The 24,368-nt window shown below is 39.8% G+C and overlaps 2 protein-coding genes across 7 annotated transcripts in view; both read left to right on the top strand.

The window, feature by feature from the left end:
- The window catches only part of sema4d (sema domain, immunoglobulin domain (Ig), transmembrane domain (TM) and short cytoplasmic domain, (semaphorin) 4D), a 40,431-nt gene extending 24,316 nt beyond the window's left edge, over nt 1-16,115 (top strand). For 2 of the 4 annotated variants that reach the window (XM_046066241.1, XM_046066242.1), the window contains exons 4-17: nt 3,369-3,502; nt 5,228-5,373; nt 5,479-5,541; nt 5,689-5,787; nt 5,916-6,009; nt 6,159-6,275; nt 6,512-6,666; nt 8,000-8,175; nt 8,285-8,441; nt 8,629-8,851; nt 9,111-9,223; nt 9,663-9,835; nt 10,092-10,138; nt 10,429-12,708. In XM_046066241.1, the coding sequence (XP_045922197.1) occupies nt 3,406-3,502; nt 5,228-5,373; nt 5,479-5,541; nt 5,689-5,787; nt 5,916-6,009; nt 6,159-6,275; nt 6,512-6,666; nt 8,000-8,175; nt 8,285-8,441; nt 8,629-8,851; nt 9,111-9,223; nt 9,663-9,835; nt 10,092-10,138; nt 10,429-11,429 (2,661 nt within the window). In that variant the 5' untranslated portion in view covers nt 3,369-3,405 and the 3' untranslated portion in view covers nt 11,430-12,708. Of the gene's footprint in view, nt 1-3,368; nt 3,503-5,227; nt 5,374-5,478; nt 5,542-5,688; nt 5,788-5,915; nt 6,010-6,158; nt 6,276-6,511; nt 6,667-7,999; nt 8,176-8,284; nt 8,442-8,628; nt 8,852-9,110; nt 9,224-9,662; nt 9,836-10,091; nt 10,139-10,428; nt 12,781-13,934; nt 14,148-14,387; nt 14,480-15,225 lie in introns of those variants that run through there. The other 2 variants (XM_046066243.1, XM_046066245.1) reach the window with 2 other exon arrangements.
- Nucleotides 16,116-21,533: 5,418 nt separating this feature from the next.
- Nucleotides 21,534-24,368, top strand: part of shc3 (SHC (Src homology 2 domain containing) transforming protein 3) — a 26,839-nt gene continuing 24,004 nt past the window's right edge. For 2 of the 3 annotated variants that reach the window (XM_046066497.1, XM_046066495.1), the window contains exons 1-2: nt 21,573-21,714; nt 21,822-21,891. The gene's annotated coding sequence lies outside the window, so the exon portion shown is untranslated. Of the gene's footprint in view, nt 21,715-21,821; nt 21,892-24,368 lie in introns of all 3 variants that reach the window. The other variant, XM_046066496.1, reaches the window with a different exon arrangement.

Raw genomic sequence — 24,368 nt, 5'->3', positions numbered from 1 at the left:
ATGGAGGAATGAGGGTAGTTTGAAACTTTTATTTATGCAGTGTGCCACTAGAGGATTTCACTTAGGACAGAAAACGGAGAGGTATTTTGTCTGTCCGGGGTTTTTGTCATTGATTCAGTATTGTTATCTCATCCACTCACACTGTGCCTACGTCACTCTATTTCTTTCAGTCTGTCTCCGTTAAATAATAACAGTATCTGCTGCCATCATTAGATAGTTTATGGAGCGTTTTCGGGGAATGCCTCCGGATCTCATGGGCTTGTGTGATCTTTGAAAACACTGGCTTGGCTCGGGGCTAAGCTGTCCTGGCATTTAGATTGGCAAGGATGTAAAAGAACTGGATGTGAGGGAGACATGATGCCTTTCTCTCTCCTTCGTTCTGTCCTCTCTCCATTCTCTGTCGCTCTCTGTTCATTGTTGAATACTCTGCAGTGATGATGTGGATGTGATGGGGGTGGAGTGGAGGCTACCCTCATCTTCAGCAAACAATAGGTCCTTGTGTATTTGACCCCCTCTTAAGCAGAGTGGAGTCCATGGCTAGGGCTGAAGCCGGGATGGAATTCCATCTTTGCCAGATTCAGTTGGTGAAAACACACAAAAAATGAACAATCCCAGTATCAGGAAGGTCATGCCTCTGGGGCCATTTGTTCTTATTTACAACCACATCAATAACCAATTATCATTCTCTTCCTTTTTCTTTAGCTGTGGTGGCCCTCATTGATTGTTTATACGTGCTGTGCCACATGATATATCTCCCCCTCGTTTGGGTGACTGATTTACTAACCTATATTTGAGTGGAATGAGCCACAATGGTGTTACTAGGTCATTCAAAAAGTGGTTGACAATGATTTATTTGTCATTTGTTCTCTAATTTTGGTTATAAAATCTAAAATGAGGACAAATGGGTAGTATAGTTTTTTTTAGATCTTATAACAAATGTATATAATTTTTATTCATTACTTCCTACAGCCACTTGATTGTAAGCTGAGTGAATGCTATGAACTACTATCAGTAGCTTGAATGCTAATTAAACCCATCTTACTGGGACATGGTGAGACTGCTTGTTGGTTCCTGTGAGAGACAAGTTTTTGTTACGTCAGACCTCATCTTACAAGACATCTACCATAACCTTTTAATCCCCTTCTTCGTGTGACAGGCCCACCCATTTTGTGTAGGTCCTGCAGGTACCTCAGCTTCTTTTGAGCACGTTGTGGAAAACCCGAACAACCTGCTTTCTGCTGGATCATTTTACTTACTTAGAGACATTGCACCCAGGCACCTGACCAGCCAGACCAGCCTGCCTTCTGCTTATTAAAACAACACTGGCCTTCCCTAAACACACATGTATGCAGGCTCCACAGGGCTCCATCAGCAAGCCAGGGTCATTATTGTAAAAGGCAACTTCATCTGTGTGAAACGAGAGAATGGCCAGGGCTACGGAGCTGGAGGTTTGCCCACACTGCTCCTTTCCCGATTGGATCAAGAGAAAGGAAGCACTTGAACCTTACAATTGAATTTGGTAGACAGTTAAGATTATTCTGCGCATGACCTTGCATTACAGTAAATTTGTCAAATGTATTACAAGCAGGATTGAGAACAGATTTAGAGATTTATTTTAATATTTAAGCTTTAAAGCATGCGCCCCCCCCCCCCCCCCCCCCCCCCCCCCCCCCCAGCTTCTCTGTTGACCTAAAACAGGCCACTTTCAATACGGTTTGTTCAATGAAGAAGATACCATTTTAAACAAAAATAAGTCCCAACAAAATTATAGTAACTGAATCTTCTATGTTTAAGACATTCCAAAATGAAATACACAGCATTTCAAGATAAGACCATGTTGTGACATTGTTTTCTATGTTACCATTTCATCACTGAGTAAGGCCATTGCTAAAGAGAGTATCGTTTACCACCACTGAGTGCTAAAGAAATAAACCAGACATTAAATAAGACAACTTAAGCTTTTATTGAATATGACAACATGAACCTCCTGAGGTGGGTCTGGACAAGTTATACACTTGCACAAATGGCACAGATCCGCCTAATGGAGTCCGTATCGGGCACATCCTGAAGTGAATGCACCAAGAGAGCTGTTGAAAGGCAGAGAGATCACAATGTTCCACAAATTGGCAAATGGAAAACGACACCCACGTCTGATAAAAGCTGATAGCTACCAGGAATTTGTGTCATTATCGTTATCATCATGCGGCGTAAACAGATACACCTATGGCCGTGTCTCAACAATAGTGCAGTGCAGAATAACCAGTTTTCAATACAAACCGGGATTTTCCTATGCCTGAGGTGTTAATTTGTTGCATGACGCATATATACCAACAATGAACTCAAGTGCCATACCGTGGTCATAAGACACGCACCACATTAACTGCCCTGTTAATAAAGATTAAATTTGCACGCGTTCATGTGCATGCTACTGTGTCAGGCCAACTCTGTGTGTGTGTGTGTGTGTGTGTGTGTGTGGTTATTGTAAATATTACAAACAAGAGCAGGTGTTTTTCTGCCACTGTAAGTAATGTTAGTTCAAGACCCCACCACATGCTGCACCCCTACCTCTCTGTCCTCCTCACAGCCCCCTCTCTGATTCATCATTCACATGGAACTACACATACTGTTATACCTGCTCTGTAACCCCGCACGTCTGAAACGGTTCCAAAAGCGACCAGTCATTTACAAGACTGCCTTTAGATGTCCTTTGGCATGAAAGTATAAAAACTGCAAATGACAGGAGTTGTTTCTGAACCCTAGTGAAAATTTACTTCCTTTTATATTGCATTGTGTTAAACAATACGACTACTGATTCATAAACATGAAGGAGAAAGGACATGAGTAGCAGTAGTTCCTGATTTATAGGTGCAGCTTTTCTATCTAATCTGGAATTGGGACATGAACATCACTTTTAAATTATTAAAGCACACTTTTGTTCAGTCCATTGACTGATATTTATCAGTCAATGGACTGAACATTTATTTAATGTTGCAGCTCGAGTGATCAGAACTTTAAAAACATTATTTTATGTGTTTTCACATGAGAAGTATTTTCTGTATTTCACATGTGATTTAATTGTAAGAGAGGTTGTGTTTTTGTGTTGTTTTTTTTCACTGTGCAGTTTCTGTCCAAAATATTGTGTATTTTATTCAAATGCATGTTACGTGCTGTACTAACCTCTTAAGCGATACAAAAGAGGATGAATCTCTCCTGCCAGCTTTCAGAATGAGGGAAGTGGATTTGATGCCTGTCCCCTTTTAGCGTCTGTGCTGCATGATACAATCAGCCTCTGAGGAACTCTTCCCTTTCTGCATTAAAAAAAACATAATTTTGGTGCATTAGGTATTGCTTTACTGTTTTTCTTGCAGAGGAAACTTCACAGTTCCGAAGTTATCTGAGCCTAATATGGGATTTGGCGTGCTGGGAGTGTTTCTGGGGCTGCTCCTGGAGGTTTCCACCCATGGACCCCATGCTGTGCCTAGAACCTCCTGGAGACACCAAGGTAAAGCCTGACTAATGTAATATTTCTGAGTGATTAAAGAATTGGTTGTTGAGGTGTTACGTTTACGATTGACAGAAAAACTGTTTGCAGTTGTGATAACTAATCATTCATTATGTAAAATCATTTGCTGATAATAGTACATTTTAGACCGTACTACTACTATTAATACATAAAAGATATCAATACAATAAGACATTTTGGCTTTGGTAATTTCAAATTGGCATTTGTTGTTCTGTTTTCATCAAGTATTTTATAAATCTATCATCTAATCAAATATTTAATATATTAGTTATTATAAAAGGTTTTTTTTTTAGCAACATCCTTTTCCCTTTTCCGCTTGTATCCTTTTTACAGCGAACTCCAGCCTCATTTCTGGTAAATGTTCTTTTGAAACCACACTGCTGACGTGCTCGTTTGTCTAAGTTGGTATTTATGCTTAAAACATGTAAAATTCAGTTGCTCCACGAGCCATGAGATCTGAGCCTTCATGCTGTATAGATGGATCTTTAAAATATATTAAAAACTCTGTTTTCAACTCAAGGTTCACAATAGATAGTTGAGTGACACCTGTTTAATTTATCTCAAGGGACTGCACTCAGTTTCACCCACAGACCGTATAAAAGAAGGTCTCACCACAGGCTGTCAAGTTCCTGTCAGGTGGCAGTTGTGTTTGTATACTGCTGTTTACATAAATAGCTCCAGTAACTCAGTCGGCCTGTGAGAACCAGCACTGCTTACCCTTTAACAAAGTCGAGTTTCTCCACTCACTGTGACACAGTCACTGTTTCAGTCAGTCAGTGAGAGTATTTGCTTTCATCACTGTGGTGTTTATGTCCAGGCACCTGCAACCCGAACCTACTTGCACCTGGCACAACCAAAGTCAGCCAGAGGCAAACTCTCCAATAGGTTTGCCATCAATCACAGCACACAGTATAACAAGAGAGGCACTCAACACAATGCTAATGTGTCTCATTTAAAAAAGCAGAAACATGTCTGAAACACAACATGTTTGGCGGTTCAGCCTCCACAGTCTTGCAGTAAGTGAGTAAGACATTAACGATATTTACTCCCGATGAACTCAAAGTACAACTTTAAACAAACAAGCTGTAAACACAATACTGAAATATTATATTAGAGTTAAAGTTGTTATAATGAACTTATCAAAATGGCCCTTATTTACACATCAGCATACATGGAACAACATTAGCATTCATTTTGAGCCATATTTTGGATTAATGCAAGTCCAATTTTCACTTTCGTTTTAGCTCTGCTTTGGTCTCTTTTATCTCCTGAGAAAAATATCTGACTCACTCCACTATTTTCACCAGCCAGTCATTTACTGTGTCTGTCTGCTGGTAGCAGGTAGTGTTCAGTGTGTTTATCTGAGCTTTTTTTTCTGCTGAAAACAACCGCCTGCTGCGAGTGAAAACAACATTGATGAGAGTGAACTAACACAGTAAAACAGTCCCGGGCCGTAAAACCAAAACAATGAGCTGAAAAACTTTAAAACGCACACACTCTATGGAGCTGAGGGAAACTGGAGAGTCGTCATAATCAGTCAAAATCCCTACAAGCCACATAAACATGAAAATAAAATATTTATTATTGCAACTTTAATTTGAATTCTCAATGTTTAATACACCCGTTGACAAGTAAAACTTAGCATGTTTAGTTTGTGGTGTTTTTGGATGGCTAAGTAATGTGATCCAATGGTTTTGTGCTCAGATTTAGATCTGATGGAGTTTTCGGAGCCTGAGATCTTCAACTACACCACGTTGCTGCTGAGCGATAAAAAGGATGCACTGTATGTAGGAGCCAGGGAGGCCATTTTTGAGCTCAGCAAGACGAATGTCACAGTCAGACACAACCAGGTATGAAAATGTTAATAAGATTTGTGACAAAGGGAGGAAAATAAACTTGTACATTTTGTAAACTACTTGTAAATTTTAATTATGATATTCTTTCGATTAAACAAGGTTATGTGGCCAGTTTCGGAAGTACCCGCGCATATGTGCAAGATTAAAGGGAAATCATTAGAGGTTAGTTCAATAATTCATATATTGATGTTTTATCTGTCTTAATCTATATGGGATCGGAATCAGTAATTTTTTCTAGTGTTATAAATGAACCATCTGCTTTAAAAAAATCAGTTTATTGTAATTAGCTTATCGAATGTTGCTTTCCAGCGGGACTGTCTAAACTACATTCGAGTGCTCCAATTCGTAGATGATGAACGGCTCTATGTCTGCGGCACACACGCTTTTCAACCTCAGTGTGACCACTTGGTAGGTTAATACTTAATCCCCCCCTTAACTGCGAACATCACACCGCACAAATAAACGTGATTGGGCTCACCAATCATCGCAGCAACCTTTTTGTTTTTAACTGAAATTGAATCTTAAACTCCTTTCAGAACCTCGCTGACTTCTCGTTGGACAGTCAACCTGAAGATGGCAGGGGAAAGTGCTCCTTCGACCCCGCACAAAGCTTCACTACTGTCATGGTTGGTGAGTTGAGGCCAATTTTATGGCATTTCAGAGCTGTTTTGGTTGGTAAAATGCATAATAATCCTCAATAATCTGTTGGGAGGTAAAATGGACTCACTGGACAATGAATTGCTATTTTTGGTTTGTTTTATTCCCTGCTTTTCAATCAGATGGAGAGCTGTACTCGGGGACAGCTTATAACTTCTTAGGGAGTGAACCAATTATTTCCAGATACTCTGCATCCCAGTCCCTGCTGAGAACCGAGTACTCCACATCATGGCTCAATGGTGAGTTGAGACAATATAGTGCACACCACCATAGAACTGCAGGTGGACTGAGGGTTTCTGTAGTTCTAACAGAGTGACACATCTTCTCTCTAGCGGACTGTGTCACATCAGTTTCAGGAATTGAATTACCCAATCATATAAATAAATAAATTAAACTTAACATCTTTTGAATCATTTGTCCCAGTCTTCTTTTTACTAATACCTTTCTCTCTCTCCCCTCTCTGCTTTCCTTGCAGAGCCCAGTTTTGTTTTTGCCGACGTGATCAGGGGAGAAGAGCGAAACCGAGTAGATGGTGAGGATGATAAAATCTACTACTTCTTCACTGAGGTGTCAGTGGAGTACGAATTCTTTGGCAAGCTGCTCATCCCCAGGGTGGCACGTGTCTGTAAGGTCAGTACACGTCATACACCATCTGCACATACCAGTAGCGTACTACAATCCCTCTGTCTTTCTCCTTCCATTATCTTCCAGTATCTCTTTTCTTAATCTGACCTGAGCTCGCATCACTGTACAAATCAAGTACAGTTAGTCAGGTATGGTATTTATTGCGTCATGCACATACTGCACTTCAAAAACACCAAAAATACTGTTGCAACAGTGGAATATTTGTCAAAGAATTTGTTTCCTGTTCCAAAGTCTACAAATGAAATTGCCACAATAAAAGATTCCCTTCCTTAAAACGTAACTGAGTTTTTTTTATAATCCTTCAACTAAAACCACAAATGAAGGGCCATTTGACTAAAAAGTGAAGCCGTTGAGTCGTTCTTTAATTATATGGCATTAAAACATGAAAAGGATTTTTTTCAGTCTCCTAAATCACATAATAATCGGAGCATTTTGTCTGCCTGTTTCTAAACATAACTGTGCACACAGGTCTTTGACTTTCAGTGAAATTCTGCCTCAGATAAGGCTCTACACACAGTTAATGTTTGGTACAAACATAATGAATAAGAAACAACTACTGTTTCCTTGTGCATTATAATTATTGCTCCTGTTTTGAAAAATAAACAAATAAACAAACAAAATAAAGATGTCACTCTAAAAGATGTTTACAGTAAGCAGCTGTTCAGGCATACTAGCAAGTCTGTTCCAAATGTCTGACGTTTGCTGGTTCCCATCCCGTATTACCACTGATGTCCAAAACCATGATATAATGGCTCCATCATAAACTTTAACATGTTTCCTGAAAAAGCCAGAAGCATAATCTAAACAGGACACAGAAGTTAATTTCTTTACATTAAAACTACATTTACATTAAACTGTACACACATTCAAGGGCGTAGGTCTGATTTCAGGAGTGGTGGGGGGGGAGGGCACAATGACATAAAAAAGTAAATATGTAGGCTATTTTTTTTTTTTTAATTATTTAATTTTAAAAATACAAATGCTATATTACCCTCTTTATTGTCAGTACTAATACAGAGGTTTTCAAAGTGGGAGGCGGGCCTCTCTAGGTGGGCTCCAAAGAGTTTTGGGGGAGGCGCAGTGCTTTGCTTTGAGAGAAGGGTGATAAATAAAGGCGGCTTAGATGAGTTTATCAACCATTTTTGTTAACATTCATCTAATCTATTCTGGACTATTGTGGTGGGACAGTAAGCGAACAATGTTAAGAGAGTTTGGCAAGAAAATCAACATGAAACATTAAAAGTGGAGATTGCTTTCAGCCTCTTTCGACTGCCTCTCCCCACACCGCCTAATGTGCTGACAAACCTCTCTCCCACAGGGTGACCTCGGGGGGCAGCGCACTCTGCAGAAGAAATGGACCTCCTTCCTGAAAGCCAAGCTGGTGTGCTCCGTGCCTGAGCTCAACTTTGTCTTTAACGTAGTTCATGATGTCTTCATCCTGAAGGGGGCAGACTGGAGGGACACCGTTATCTACGGGGTCTTCACCTCGCAGTGGTCAGTTATTTGATCTTGAGTAGGGGATCAGTAGGGGTCAGAAAAAGAAAAAAGCAGGATATTGCAATATAATGCAGCACGTTAAACTCACTCCATCCTCGTCCCCCAGGGGTAATGTGGGTTTGTCAGCAGTGTGTGCTTACAACATGACAGCTGTGGAAGAGGTCTTCTCCAAGGGCAAGTACATGCAGAAGGCCACAGTGGAGCAGTCTCACACCAAGTGGGTCCGGTATAACGGCATCACTCCTTCTCCACGTCCTGGAGCAGTAAGTACCTTTAACACATCTCGAATAATTAAGCCTTAGCTAAGTTATGCTAGTCCAGGGCTAGGAAATGCTGTGGTTAGTTAGTCATTCTAATACAGACCTCGAGGAGGGGGGGGAATCTTGACTCCGTGTTTTTTTTTTTGTTTTTTTTTTAATGACTAATCTACCTTTTTTTTTCCTCCACCAGTGTATTAACAACCTGATGCGACGGCAGAACATTAGCAGCTCTCTCCACCTGCCAGACAAGACCCTTCAGTTTGTTAAGGACCACCCCCTGCTGGAGGATCCCGTCCTGCCCATCGGCAACGGGCCTCGCCTCATTACCAAAGATGTCAACTACACTCAGATAGTTGTGGAGAGGGTCCGTGCACTCAATAACAACATCTATGATGTCATCTTCACTGGAACTGGTAAGAACACATCACTTAACACTTAATAACACATTTGAAATTGAAACTTACAAATAAGGATGTCCTATCAAGTTTATTATTCCCGGCATCACAGCTATTCTATATATTTTTTTTTAGTAGTAGACAATGGGTCAGTTGAAATATGCCTTAACCAGCTCTGTGTACTGATCATTCAGAACATCTCTCATTGTAATCTTTTTCTTTTTTTACTGGCTTCCGCCTCTGCTGAATGATGACATTTTACCATTCTCATCTCTAGATAAGGGAGTGCTGCACAAGTCAGTAGTGTTTGAAGGGGATGTCCATATTGTGGAGGAGATTCAGCTCCTGAAGAACTCTGAGTCCATCAAGAACTTACTGCTGTCCTCAGAGGTCAGTGAAGTCACTGCAACATTTGTAACTGTACAAAGAGACAACTGTGGAAGAAGAGTTAGACGTTTTACTTAACACCTTGACGGGCAGTGTGTGCATGTGGGTATACTACGGTCCGTAGCCTTATAAAGTGTTTTTGCGTGTTTTTCTGATGTGAAAAAGCTCACAATAAGAAGTTACCAAGAAGATGGCATGACAGTTAAGAGCAAAACCAAAAACTTAGTTTGTTTGCTGGAATCTGCATTACAACTTATAAATTATGACAGACATTTTACTGATTTGAGTTTTTAAAAAGTGGTTTGTAGGCATTAAAGGGTTAATTTTTGCGACATTTTAACGTATTTAAGTTCAATAAATTGTATTTCTAAATGGTTGTCACGTGAAAATTTGTGCACTCTTTCTATGGCATATTTACATGAACAACCTTGTGCTTCCACAGACAAGATCCCTGTATGCTGGTTCAGACTCGGGTGTAGTCCAGTCGCCCACAGCCTTCTGTGGCAGGTATCAGTCCTGCGACGACTGTGTCTTGACTAGAGACCCGTACTGCGCCTGGGACCCTCACACGGCTGCCTGTGTCAATATCTTTGAGGCTCCAAGCCAGCGGCATAGGTGACTCACCATCAAGCTAGATTTGCAACATTCGCTCTATTGTTTTTATCAGTTTTTTTTTCTAGATGCCGATACTTGGCTCATACATTAAAAGACTGGTTAACAAAAACAAAACCACCATCGAGAGACTTTACTGATGCTCCATCCAGTTTGACCTGCTATACTGTCTCAGACTGGATATGTCTTCATTTCAGAGTGACTGCATACTTTCGATTGTCGTGAAAACAATGCTTGCTTGTTTTTTGTTTTTTTTCAGGAAGCTAATCCAGAGCCTGAATGGTGACGCAGACAAGTGTCCTTCAGGTAGGATGAAACATGCTCACATAGGTAAAGAAGCTTTATTACATAGAAGTGAGAGTAAAAAGTGGCGAATATCTGCGCTCACCCCCGTCCTGACACAACATTCAACATGGATACTGAATACCATTATCCTGTAACATAACTTAAATGCTGTTTTCATACTCAAGGATGCATCATGTATGATTGTGCTCAACTGGACATCTGTTTTGAGCAGGATACACTACAAACCTCTCACTAGGCTAGACTTTAACTGCCCAAAAGTCATTATTTTATTCTCTCGGTTTGTGTCTCAGTGTCGGGCCGGTCTCTGAAGGACTACCACAGTGTGAAAGTGAAACCAGGAAGCTCTGCTGAGCTGCCTTGTCTGGTGAAGTCCAACCTAGCCCAGGTGATGTGGAAATCCAACGGCTCGGCGCTCACTGAGGCTTCTCGCTTCCACCTCATAGGCGAAAATGGTCTCCTTATTTACAGCGTGGCTCCAGAGGATCAAGGTCACTATGAGTGCTGGTCAGTGGAATGGGCGCCAGCTGCTGGAAAGAACTTCAGCCGCCTCCTGGCTGCATACGTCCTGACTCTGGATCTCCCGCCCAGACCCCCACAACAGGCAGGCCACGTGACCACCACCCTCGGCAGCCAGGAAACATCTGGCACGCATGCAGCTGAAGGTAATGGTAAGACAGACAGAGCCACACTAACTTCGGCCCTTGCCTCTCCCAGCTTCACAGCTATAGTCCAGTTCACCTCCCCACCCCAAACTGACTCATCACTAACCCCGCCTCCCAGCAGCACAATCAAGTTCCAGCAGCATCTTCCCCCGAGCTCCAACGCTCCCCGCCCAGACAGCCGGGACCCAGCGGCTGAATATTTGCAGCAAAACAACAGCATTGCCCTCCTCTTCCTCTTCCTCCTGTTTTTCCTGCTCTTCCTGGCTGCATTGGTGTACAACTGCTACATGCAGTATCTTCCGGCTCCCTGCCTACGGCTGCGAGCTGCTCTGTTGGGCAGTCACAAGAGCGCCCATCAGCCCGAGTACCGGGCCTGTGAAGCAGGACTAATGGAAGCATCTGCTACTGACAAAATTAACATGACTGAGCAGCCTACGCAGAATGGCAGCCAAACCACTCAAAACCTCCGGGCACTCCGTGACACTGGCTATGAGACTGAGCCGGAGTGTGGCAATGGTCTGATCCCCTCTCACTGTTCTGGAGACAACAGCCCATCCCAGGAGAAACCCTTCGATGTGGACTGCGTATCTCAGCCCATCCAGTTTGCTGATGCAGATGAACTTTGCTGATGGCCAGAAGCCTTTTGATCTGCTTTTGTTCCCCTTAGTAGAGAGACTATTTTATAGGGGGGGGGGGTCACGCTCTTGCTGCATCTTCTTACTACTTCTTACAAGGCTGAAGTCAGGCGTCCCACTTGCCTGTAGAGATGTAACTCCTGCTGTATGATTTAGTTCCTATGATGATAAACAAAAACTGTATTCACAGAAGCTGCACCCTCTCGGCTTAGTCCAGCGAGAAAAGCTATTTTGTTAAATTCCAAATTGGAAACATTGTTTACCAAATTGGTAAGATACTTTAATGTTTTCCAAATTGGAGTCCTTTTTTTTTTTTTTTTTTTTTTTTTTTTTATGGTACAGCCTGGTGGAAATATAATCTCTTGAAGCTTTCACTTTTTTTCCTGAAGCAATGTGTAGGATATTGGACTTGGATAAATGCTTCAATATTACAGTAATTTCTCAGGGAAGATTTGCTCTGCAGTTTATAGCCTGGCTTTGTTGTACAGTGTTGCCATCTGCAGCACCCGGTATGTGGGCCTTAATCTCACCCAGTGAGGTGGCAGTGTACGGTTTGAAGGTCGGAAAAGAAGAGAACCAAGTGGACAAGCGACGACTTGCATATTAAAAAAAAGGCTGGAATAAATCAAGCCACTGTCTCGTGTAGCGTTGTCGTGAATGACAGTGTTGTTTCTCTGTATTTTATTTTTCCCTCCCTGTGAAGTCGACGTTCTTACATGAATACAACGCTGATGCTCCTGTGTATTAACCTTTTTACTAGTCATTTCCCTTATGTGATCTGTTGACAACATAAATATGTTCAGAATGACTCGATGCATGATAATATCAATCATCACTTTTTCTTTTTCTTAAACAGCCCTGGAAACAATCTGAAGTTTTTTGGGGTTTTTTTAATGAAGCCTTTCGTCTTAGAGAATTATTATTTAAGATGAGTCACATCTGTTGTCTATTGTGCAAGCAGTTGTGTATCTTCCTTCATTTGTTTTTATTTTATTATTTATTGCAGCAGGTTTTAGATCCTAGTCCACATTCCTTAGTCTCCCCTTTGTCTGTTTTGCATATCATCCCTTATTTAGATTTCCTGTTTTCCTCAATACTCTCTCTTTTTCCATCACTCCCTCCCTCACAGCCTCCTCTCCTCTCGACACTTCATCTTCCCTGTCCTCCTCTGGAAGTAGCACTCCCCCTGTCTCCCCTTCCTCCTACTCTTCCTCTTCCTCCTTCACGAAGCTCCACAGTGTGGAGGCCCAGGAGGCAGATGTTAGACTGTTGCCTCCCCTGCTAAAGGACCAGGCCTGGAGGGTGCATGCCCAGGAGGCCTTCCTGCTCTTCTGCCTGGCCTTGGGTGAGTGGTGCCTGTGACATTGACTCAGACCCTCCCACCCCACCCCAAACCCAACCCTTTCCTCTTGCTCGGTTTGGAAATCTATTCCTCACTTTTTTTAACCATCCCTTTTCTCTGTGCCATTATTTCTCACTCTTTCTTCTCTCCCTTCTCTACACCTTCCACCCATTTCCCAAACATAAACTAACCGGGAGTGTGTATGTGTGTATTTCTGGATTCTGGACAAGCCTGCCCTTTGCTTTAAAGTGTCTAATTGTTCACCCCCAAATTTAGGTGTCTGGTAAGATGCCTGTATAATGATTGAATGTTTAAAGCGACAAAGCTGGGATTCAATATTAACTGTCAAACTCTCAGTGATCTGGTTCTCAATTCTATGTTTATGAAAGGTACAATTTTATGTATATTATTGTGTAACAGCAGTCTGATGTGACACATGTAAAATTTAGAAGTGGATCCTTTTAATCCAGGGTGTTGAGGATCTCTCCTCAGAACAGTTTATAGTATGCGCAAATGTCTTACATCTCAATACTTTTATCTGGATAAATTTTTTTTTTTTGTGCCTGTAAACAAGTGTAAATATATTTTGTATATATGGAAAAATACATTTTAGAAGATGTAAATAAATCTAGGGGACATTTTGGGACTATTGCTCTTGGTAGGGAGGCTAAATAAATCTTGTCAAACGTTTTCAACACTGGTTTGTTTTCTTAAATTTTTTGACTTGCGTGTATTTTTCAACATTGTGAACTTGTTAGTGAGGATAATGGCAAAAGCTACTGCAGAAAACGTCTGTATGTGGCAATGAAATTAGGATTCTGTTGTATAAAATGAAAATAGAAACAGAAAAATTGTTAAATACTGTAAATGTTACTGGTGATGATTAGCCTTCAGATAATATTTATGCAAACGACATATGTACAGCTAAGTGACTCCGACTGTTCAGGATGCACTGAATATCAGAGCTGATATCAGGTATTATGCATACATGTACACTTACACTGCACATCTATTTAGTCAAACCTCTAGAGCGGTTCATTGAAACACCACAAACGGACCTAATCAAAGGCAAGTATTCCCATTTCATGTACAGTTCGTCTATGTGTCGGTGTCATGACCATCTGGGGTCAAACATCAAGTCCGATTCTGTCCCTCAGGTCCAAGTGATGTCCACATTCACTGGCTAATAAATGGGCGTAGTCTGGACACCCCTATAATGGAATACCGTCGGCCGCTGGGTCAGAGGGAGGTACTAGTGAGCAGCTGGCTACAAGAGGGGCCGCTGATAAAGAATGCCCGTTATCACTGTGTCGCTGAGGCCAGTACTGGAAGTGACACGTCTGAGGTTGACCTCCGCATCCCTATTGGAGGTATCTGGACCCGGTGTTGTATGGCTGTGAAAATGTCCAGTGTGCAGAACATCATGAAGCTGAGATTGTCTACCTTGGCAATATGTATTGAAGTAATAAAACTTTTTACGAGATCAATTGTGATCACAGCAATGCACGTAGAGAGGTGATAGAACAGAGTGCCTGGGATTGGTTGTCAACAATGCCACTGATGGACATTTGTAATGTTTTATATCGATGAAAGATGTTGTTATTTGACAGATGAGGGGAGCGTTCCATCCAGGGATTTGGACCAATGGAGAGGTGCACTCACAGAGCATGAGCAACTGCTAAAAAGATGGGAAAAGGCCTGGGTAGGTTTATGTTGCGTGTGAGTGTGTTTCGTTCCAATCTCACCAAAGCTGCTGCGCAGTTGCCCTGGCTGACTTGTATCATGTGCACCTGTTTGTACCTTCTACCTTCTAATACTAGAGAAGTGCAAAGTCCAGATTTAGTGGGGCTATGGCAAATAACTAGGGACACAGAGCTAAAGACATTTGATTGTTATTGCTTGAAATAAACAGTTTTAGTGTTCTTTATTCAGTGTCTTTAAAAGGGTTTGCAGTAATTAGGACATTTAAAGCCAGGGTTTGAGAAAGTGAAGTACACTTATTTGAATTACTAGCTATTCCTGCAACTTTTAACATTTAACAACATTACAATTAACTACATTGTCTGTTCTTTCTCCTGTTTGTACTTTTCCCTTTCACATTGAAAGGGACTCTGTCTCAATTGTGAGACCATGTCTCTCTTTTGGTGAATGCAGGTGTACTACTTGCATGCATAAAGTTTGACCGTAAAAACATGCTAGCTTCCTCATTGCAAAGCAGTTTGCGTTCTGTTAAACTAGCTTAATTTCAGACTGATATTCAGACTGAATGATCATTTTGTTTCCTTTTTATTTGAATGACTGATGAAATTGAATGTGTGGCCAGCAACTCAGAGGTCTAGATGTTAGTTTAAAATATTTTATTAACATTAAAAAGATAAATACCTAAATATTTCTTCCATGTTTACATCCTTTTCTCCTGCTCAACTCTGTTTTTTCTTTTCTCCACAGGAAAGTTGTGATGGCCACTGATCTCTGTGAAGATGTCATAAGCTTCACTTGTGTTGGCGGAATCTGGTTGTAATCATGGTCATCATCACAGGTGGACCACACCTTTGGTACTGAATCCATCATAAACAGATGGAATACGATGTCCCAGTGCTCACGTCTTACACAGGAGTTTGATGGACCGTGCAGCAAAGTATTTACAACACCTGCCTTCTGCAGGGGCTCATCGGGTTGTGATGATGGTTTGGGGACTCCTTCCAAAACTGCCGAGGAGACAAAGCTGCATGTAGCCTCAGTCTGAGGGCGTGTGGGCTGCCGTGCATTTGTTTCTACTTTTACTGATGAAAATGAACATCCTGAAAACAGTGCTTGTCAGGAACAATAAACCTATTGGTATATGAGGAGCACTGATCTGCATTTATAAGTGACACAACATCTTGACAGCTTATAGTTAAGTTTATTTTACAAATGTATCAAATGTTTGCACCTTCGCTGCCTTCTAAAGCCTCAGTACGGTCCTTCAAAGCTATCTTGCAGTTTGACATTTTCCCCTTGAGATTATAGTGTCTTTAATCTTTATTTTTTCCTTCCAGAGAGTCAAAGCCCAAGTTTATTCACAGGGTTCTGATTGCAGGAATGTAGTTAGGTGGCTGTGTGAAGTAAGTTTTTTATTTTTTATTTTTTTTATTTTTTAAAACCACCTCTTGTTTGACATTAAAAAAGTGGAATTCAGATAAAACCCCCAGCATCCACATGCTAAGGATGGCACAGGTTAAATGATAGAGTAATAGAGTTTGTACCTTACTGATTTGTGTCTGCAGTTCATTTTGGTTCACATTTAAACTGTGACTACCTATTTGCCTTTGAAGCAGAAATAAATGGAGTTTGTTGTATCTGTTGCCTACACTGAAGTCACGTTTTCACCATGTTTGAATTAAGCACATTTGTCACTTCTGATACCAGATAATAAATTAAATATTCACCCCAGGTTATTACTCCTTCAGTATCCATCTAGAGTGGTACAGTGAAACGTCAGCCTTTTCCACAGCAACACTTTCCACCGTCTGAATTAGTAACCAACGTCCACCACGCATTTCCCCACTCTGAAGCCAGTTACGACATTTTCAGAGGATACAATTAATATCCTTGAAAATGTATTTCCTTTATAGATATAGGTTATAAACTAAATGCTGAAACGCTTATGCCCCACCGACCATATAACTAGGAAGCACTTTGGTTGTTTTTAAATGTATGTTATAGATAAAATTGACACGACTTGACTTGGAATAATCAGAAAAAGGTTCTTAAGATCTTAAATAGCTATGTAATAGTATAAGACAACTAATGTATAACAAAAATGAATGGGGAAATCCTAAATGTTTTGTCATAGGCCAAGTTTCTGTAGCTCAGCATGACGCTGTAATGCGGCAGCTACCACACATGGAGCCATTGCGCCCTCTTGTGACCAAGTAAAGCAGCACAATTTCTAAGATTAACATAAGCACCAAGAATTAGAAAATCAAATATTACTATTATTATTATAAATACTGCTGCAAGTACATTGTTTTGTAACATATTAGCATTTAGCATTTTGAAGGCAAGTGAGCATATTGATGTTTGTGGGATCCAATGAGTTGGTACATGGATCGTGTGTCATGTGTAGTGGATCCATCCTTGAGACTGCTGCACTCCCAGTTGTCTCCACTCGTCTTCAGACATCAGATGCAGTCTTGGAACACATTTAGCCAAGGAAGAACAACATGACTGGTCATTAAAAAGATTTTTTGTAGTCACTGATAGGTTCAGTGTCATTAGTTGTGGGTAGACAAATATCCATTATGCTCTGATGCCATACCTTGAAATTTACAGAGCAACAATGAATGTAAAATACATTATCAAAACTCTGTGTGTGTGTGTAGGTGCAATTAGTATGGCATCTTAAAAAACCGCAGAATGTCCCAGGAAATTCATAAACTATTACTAGTTACTGACTTTTGAGGATTACCAACTGATGTAGCTAGAAGGATACACAGTTAATAAGTAACATATATTTATCACTTGTTTGGCCAGCTAGTTAATTCCATGTTCATGCTTTGAAGAACACTAACATGGTTAAATTATAGTGTTTAACTTATTCTAAATATATCTGCGAATCTGCGTGTCTGTAGTTATAGTCCAACATATAAATAAAAGTAAGCTGAACCTTATACAGCTTCCAGCCAAACAAAGTTATCTAGCTCCTCTTTCAAATGTACAACAGTTTGAAATCCCAAAGTAGTTGTAGACAATCATGTAGTGATTGAGAAATGGTTTCCTTTAGCTTTAAAATTAAAGAGTGCTGGCACAAGAATAAACTAGATGTGAATATGCTTATTCTCTCTCGCTATCTCTGCATGTTCTAGCAGGAAATATTTATTAAGTTATTTTTTTTAACATAATCCATTTAGGAAAAGGTATTATAGCCCACAGCTTTCAATATTGGCCTACTAGTAGCTAGTAGTAATGGGGTCTTCTATCCAAACATTTTCAAAATCAAAATATCAGCTTAAAAATTCTCTTTTTCACTTTAATATCTGCATTTGCCTCCAAAAACCCATATCGGTTAGACTCTTCAGGACTTAACCTGACTAACACCTGTACACATCCTCCATCATACAGGATTTACACTACATGATTGCAACAATGCTTTCCTGGACTAGTAGCAACAATATCAATACATTCCATTGCTTACAGTAAATCACTGGCATTATGTAAACACAAACTGCCTCACTTCTAATCCAGTTACATGAAGAAGATTCTTCCATAACTCACACACAAACACAAAAGGCTACCTCGTCGCCACGTAAAGGCAGACCTTTTTTACTTTAAAATTTAATGACAGTCACAACCGCTTTAGCTCTTCCCGCCAGTAAGTTCCCTCTTCTCTCCCCACAGCTGTTTCTCTAGTTTAGGTTCACAGTCCAGCTCACATTGACAGATTACAAGCACAGAATCTTCCACAACTTCTTCACCCTGATTCTCTTCCTGGCTCCTGGATAATAGATGACACATGTCACAATAAAGACACCTCCCTCTCCTCTTCTTCTCTGTTTCCTTTGCGTTTACAACCACTTCTCTTACTCATTTTGAGCTACGACAACTGACTTATTCTCACAGTCCGCTTGATTTAGCACTGGGTTATGAGATGACCAACATTAAGGGCAGACTGTTAAGTGCTTTCCACACTTGGGCTTGACCAATGATATAATTCGGTTTAAATTAAAAAATACGAGCATGCTTTTTATTGGTTATACATGATGACTGGGAAAACATGTTTCTGACTCCAGGACCATCAGCACCGGATCCCCTCAGGGCTGCGTTCTTTCCCCTCTGCTCTTGTCCCTGTATGAGTAGTATGTAGCTGCAGTGCCAGAGGCTGCAGTTTCAGGACCGCAATCCTAGGACCGGAACTGCATTTCTAGGACCCTTGTTTACCTTGACACTGCCAGCTAGCAAATCGGCCTCACAGCCAACGTGCTAGCAGCCAGCGTTAACCTCTTTTGTGTTGCTGTGCATTACCACCACCAGTCCACTAGATTGCGCTGTCGCAAAAGAACTGAAGTCCCAGGATTGCAGGGGTCCTGAAACTGCAGTTTCCGGTACTGCAGATACATAATATTGCCCTGTACACCAACAGCTGCACCTCCAGTCACCAGTCCGTCAAGCTCCTGAAGTTTGCGGATGACAGCACCCTCATTGGGCGCCTCTCTGGGGGGATGAGTCTGCCTACAGGTGGGAGATTGACCATCTGGTGACCTGGTGCAGCCAGAACAGTCTGGAGCTAAAAGTTCAGAAGACAGTGGAGATGGTTGTAGATTTTCAAAAGAGCACAGCCCTACCCTCCCCCATCATCCTGTGTGACTCCCCAGTCGCCACTGTGGACTCCTTCCGCTTCCTGGGCACCACCAAGTTGAGACACATTTGTTCCCTTTTTCGCATTAGCACCATATCGTTGCAAGGAAGATATATTGCTATTATTATTGTAGACTTTTTGTTCAGAGGGGGGCCATAGGGGCGTCCAAGGTCTGCGTTACAGAGGCACTGGCCCGTGTTGCCCCCAACACGGGCCAGTTTTTTTTATTTTATTTCATTTTTGTGTCAAGGCATTTGACTTATTAATTGGGGTGGTGATGGAGCAGTGGATAAGACACATGCCTTTGGTGTGAGAGATGGGCTTGCATGGTCACAGAATATATGTAATTTTTAAAGACATGACCACTTCATCTCTATCACATAAAATAGAGGATCATTAGCAATAACAGCCAGTTTCGATGATGTTTCAACACATCTTTTACTGCACTTGTAGGCTACTGTGTTAATAATACAGTAACAATCAACACATGAGGTGTGCTGTATCCACTAAAGAATTTAAATTAAAAATGGCTATTACTTATTTCTTGAATACATTTCCTTATTACCAGTATTTGGTTAGTTGATTTACAAGATTGGCTTGCATGGCGTATAGAATGTAAGGTCACGGTGCCTATAGGGTTACAGACACATTCACCCACACATACACTTATGCATATATGAACCTCTTGTGCTTCCGCTGCTGCTGCTTTTTTAATGAACCATTCACAGAAAGCTTATGCCCCAGACATGATTATGAAAATGAGCTCTCAAGGCTGTGGATGTTACTGTCCACACAGGAAATTCTTACATCACTCTGCTCTCTTCAAGTAGGCAATCAACATTGTTTCCCTTTGCTATTCATCATATTGTGTTTCATTGAGCTTTTAAGAAACATGACACACAGTTGTATAACCACAGTCATAATGCTGTTGACATATGGTTACAAACAGGCTAATGTTAAGTCATGGATTTAGGGCAAGAAAATTAAACGCCATTCCAGTCAGTGTGAATATAATGGTAGCCAAATGTTGTGTAACTTTTATTTATATTTTCATCAAATAAAGATGTGTGTCCGGCCCATATAATACTGAATATACATGGGGCTGACTATATGTTATCATCAGTAATTCACTTGTAACAGAAGTGTTAGTGGGATGTAACCAAATGAGATGCAGCAAACAGAAGCAATGAACATAGTTTTTAGTTTGGTTTATTTTTATTTTGTCTCATGCCAAACATCTGGTCCGTCTGCTAAACTAATGACATTCCCATGAGCCTCAGCTGTGTCTTTGTGTTTAGCGCTAATAAGCAAATTTTAGCATGCTACCCAGGATGGTGAACATTATACCTTCTTACCAGCTGCATCTTAGCATGCACCATTGTGTGTAACTACAGCCTCACAGAACATCTTAAGGTCCTGTCTTCTCTTCATATTCCACTCTGATTGTACCATCAAATCTCCGTTTTACACGCAGTATGGGAAATCATAAATACTTTCTCAAAAACATGGTTTTGCTGCGAGAGAGACGTTAGATAATGTCAGTATTTAACTCATGCGCAAGTCCCCTTGCTGCTGCTTTGTTGGAGTTTGCCCTGGTACATGACCCAGTCCCTCAGTGTAGCCTTGCTGAGATAACAACTCACTTGTTTGAGGAGTTCTCTGCTTTAGTTACGTTGAGTAAAGTGCTTGAGAAACAACAAAAGTGTAGATTGCTCCAGAGTAACATTGTATTTGTCTTATCAGACTTACACATGCTCTGGATGCTTGGGTGAAGAGAGAGAATTTCAAATGTCTCAGGTGGCTTGGTAGCAGTTTCTGTTTAATATCATTTCAACTTCAGGGACTTGTTTTTGACACAAAACCTTGTGGAAGCAGGTATGGATCCACAATTAACTGTGCATCAGAGGTGGTTGGTAGTTTTCATGTCTGCAACCCAGTGAAACATTCGAGTTATCTGGGAAGATGACATGCTGAATATGAATGCCCGACGGTCTTCCAGGTCTAGTTTGGCACTTGTAATGTTAGACTGTGGGTTGGATAAAAGGCCCGCTGCAGTTGTAGAAGTGAAAATGAAAATTGAAGGCCTCAAAGAAAAGCTTATTTAAAATACATTTGACAGGACAAATAAATTAAATGCTGCGAATTTGTCTTTAACAATATTGCTCATAGTCTGATAATCTGTACCATATGTTCATGTTTAATTGTGAATGTTAAATGAGACAGATCTCTGGAGCTTTTCATTGCTGTTTCTGAATAATCCTTCTTTTATTAAAACAAGAAAATTGTCACATTTTACTAGTTGCCTGTGTCTGCCCTTTCTGTAACATTGGTTATTTTGCTTCTAGATAGTCTGAAAATAACTCTTGCTTTTTTGAATGTTTTTGGTAACCTGGCAACAGTAGTCAAGTGGAGAAGTGTCTGCTGCTTTCCAATGGATGCATTTCCCTCTGTCTCATTTCTCATTCACTCTTAATGTATGTCTGCCACATTAGGTGGACAACTGATATTATATTGCATGTTTAGCTGCAATGGAACATTTGTTCTTACTTATCACAAGTAGTTATTCTTCCATCTATTAAAGGCTTTGCGTGTTAATCATGGTAACTTAGGTTATATATTGTGAATGTTCTTAGTTAATACCCATGATTAATTTAAAATATTCCCACCTTTTCTTTTCAACTCAGCCCCCTCATGTTTCTCTCCACAGTGGGTGGGCTCTCAGTGCCTCAGGATCTCTGACTACTTACTGGACACCTGCTTACAGATTACTACAATGCGTGAGTAGAGATTTCTTTGCTTCTGTCCCCATGGCTTCACTGTGAAGCAAGGCTACTCAGTCCAATTCAGCTGTAGGGCCACACCCTTTTTCAGGGGTATTAAGCAGACTTTTGTCACTTGTTAGCAGCTGACCTTGTTAGCAGCAGCAGCATAAGGAACTTCTTTGTTTCAGTGTCGCAGTTGGCCACTGGGGCAAATTGTCAGTAAAGCTGAGTAGCTGCCCTGTATTCAGCTCTGTCAATACATCCAAGGGACAAATCCGAAGATTGACAGACCCGCCATACCTAGGTGTGATTGCGAAGCCATTATTGGACAATCACTGTTTGGAGGAGGAATTTATGAGATTTGCATTTTATGTCCTGCTCTTGATGGGTGACTTTAACAGATTATACAAAATCCATTCTATTTTTATTACATTTTAACTAAATCACAATGTCAATTCAAGCCCAGTTTGAATTTGAATTTTTCATGTTGTTGTTTGCCAATTTGAAAATATAAATGCTGCTTCTATTTCACATTAAATTTGATTATAAATATGGCAGTATAAGTAAAGGTTTACTTTTACTGCCATATATAGCTGAAAATGATTTGACTGTGTAGTTAGATGTTCCAATTTTATATTGGCACTAGTGATATTTCAAAAATTATAAATGAAAATTAAATCATCAAATTAAAGTTCAATTTGCAATTTGATTTTTTAATATTGACACTCCTGAGCCTCCATACGGTACTGACTCAGCTTGCACTGATCATGCATTATTTTTTGTTTAATATTGTTGAAAGCCAGTTGTGGCACATATTTAAGTTTATAGAAAGAATAACTGCAAGACAATAGCATAAAACTGTAAGATGATGATGTTTTTAGTCCATTGCATAATATCAAACCTTTCAAACAAAACTGCAGCAAATTTACATTTTACGGTAATTACGGAGTTGTTTCCTAGTTCGAAAAAGTTTTCATTTGGTGTACTAGCAAGGTAAGACTAATAAAAAATACAAACAAACACTTGCTTGACCAGTAGTGTTTGCTTATAATTTAACCAGTGTATCGGCTGATATTTTTGGAATCAGCAAAAGAAGAAGACGTTATGTATTAAAGAATTAATAATGATTGTTTCAGAGGGTAATAAAATTGCAAAGGCTAATATAAATTCATCGGGTGGCATTTAGGACTTGATGATGTACACTGTAAAAAACATCTGTAATTTTACAGTTTTATTCCTTTTTATTTCACAGATTATTCCTGTATTTTTGAAATACATGAAAATGTCCAAAAATTACAAAAATAAACTGTGAATTTACATGTCTAATGTAAAATAACGTGAAAAACCTGTAGCTGTGAATAACCATAACATTTCTGTTATTTTAAAGAAAATATTGTTTTTGTTGACATAAACAAACTGTTCCTATACATTCAGGAATTTACCGTATTTTCACAAATATTATTTGTCTTATTTAAAAGAAAAAACTGTTAAATTTAAGTTTAATTCTGTAAAAACATTTCTTAAACTTGGTACAATTAGTAACAGTTAACCGTAACAAAAAACATGTGTTCTGTAATTTGACATAGATTTGCTTGTTAATTGACACATATCTCCTTTAATTATGAATATTTGGAAAATAAAAACATTGAATACATGTTATTTTAATCAGTGTATAATGTCAACAAACTGTCAAAACACAGTTTTGAGCATTGAAAACAGACATAATTACTGTAATTTCACAGATGTTGACTTTTATCATAATGCTTAGATTACAAGTTAGATTAAAATATTAATAATTACCCAAAAGTGGTAAAATTACAGAAAGGTAATATTTAATTTATTGTTAAATGACAGGTGTCCACACCTTTTAATGGGCTTAAAAAATAAATGTAAACTTCCTGTAAAATTATGGTTTTGTGATTAAAAATGAATTTTAATGCCATTTTACAGATACTTCGATTGAAGAGTCTTAGCTATAGGTGTATTATCAAACCAACATATTTAAATCAGTTTTTTCTCTTAATTAAAAATTACCACATGTTCACATTTTACATTAGAGTAATATATATCCATTAATCTTAGACCGGAAACCCTTTTTGAGTTATCTTGTACTATTTGTGACATTTTCAGACTTCCTTAAATTAACTTAATTTGAGAAAACTCAGACCTTTTAAATTACCACCACAATATAAATACCCACATCTGATACTATTTATAGACCATTTATTCAGTTCCATGCTCACAACAAATAAGCCACAAAAGTCAAACATTTCAGTGTAAAGAACTGTTCTTCTGAACTAGTTTTTATTTACCTTATTGACGACATTTTCAGATCTATTCATTAGAAACACAACTGGTTCGACATCAAGAACATTTTGGACACTGTTAGACACAGCTCCATGATTAAAGTGGAACATGAATGTGAAGTAATTGCAAAGTATTTCTTAAAATACTGGCATTTAGCTTTGATAGGACTGTAGAGAGAGACATGA

Source organism: Micropterus dolomieu, linkage group LG13 (assembly GCF_021292245.1).
Source record: "Micropterus dolomieu isolate WLL.071019.BEF.003 ecotype Adirondacks linkage group LG13, ASM2129224v1, whole genome shotgun sequence".
Classification (NCBI taxonomy): domain Eukaryota; kingdom Metazoa; phylum Chordata; class Actinopteri; order Centrarchiformes; family Centrarchidae; genus Micropterus; species Micropterus dolomieu.
This window is presented reverse-complemented; position numbering and strand designations above follow the sequence as displayed.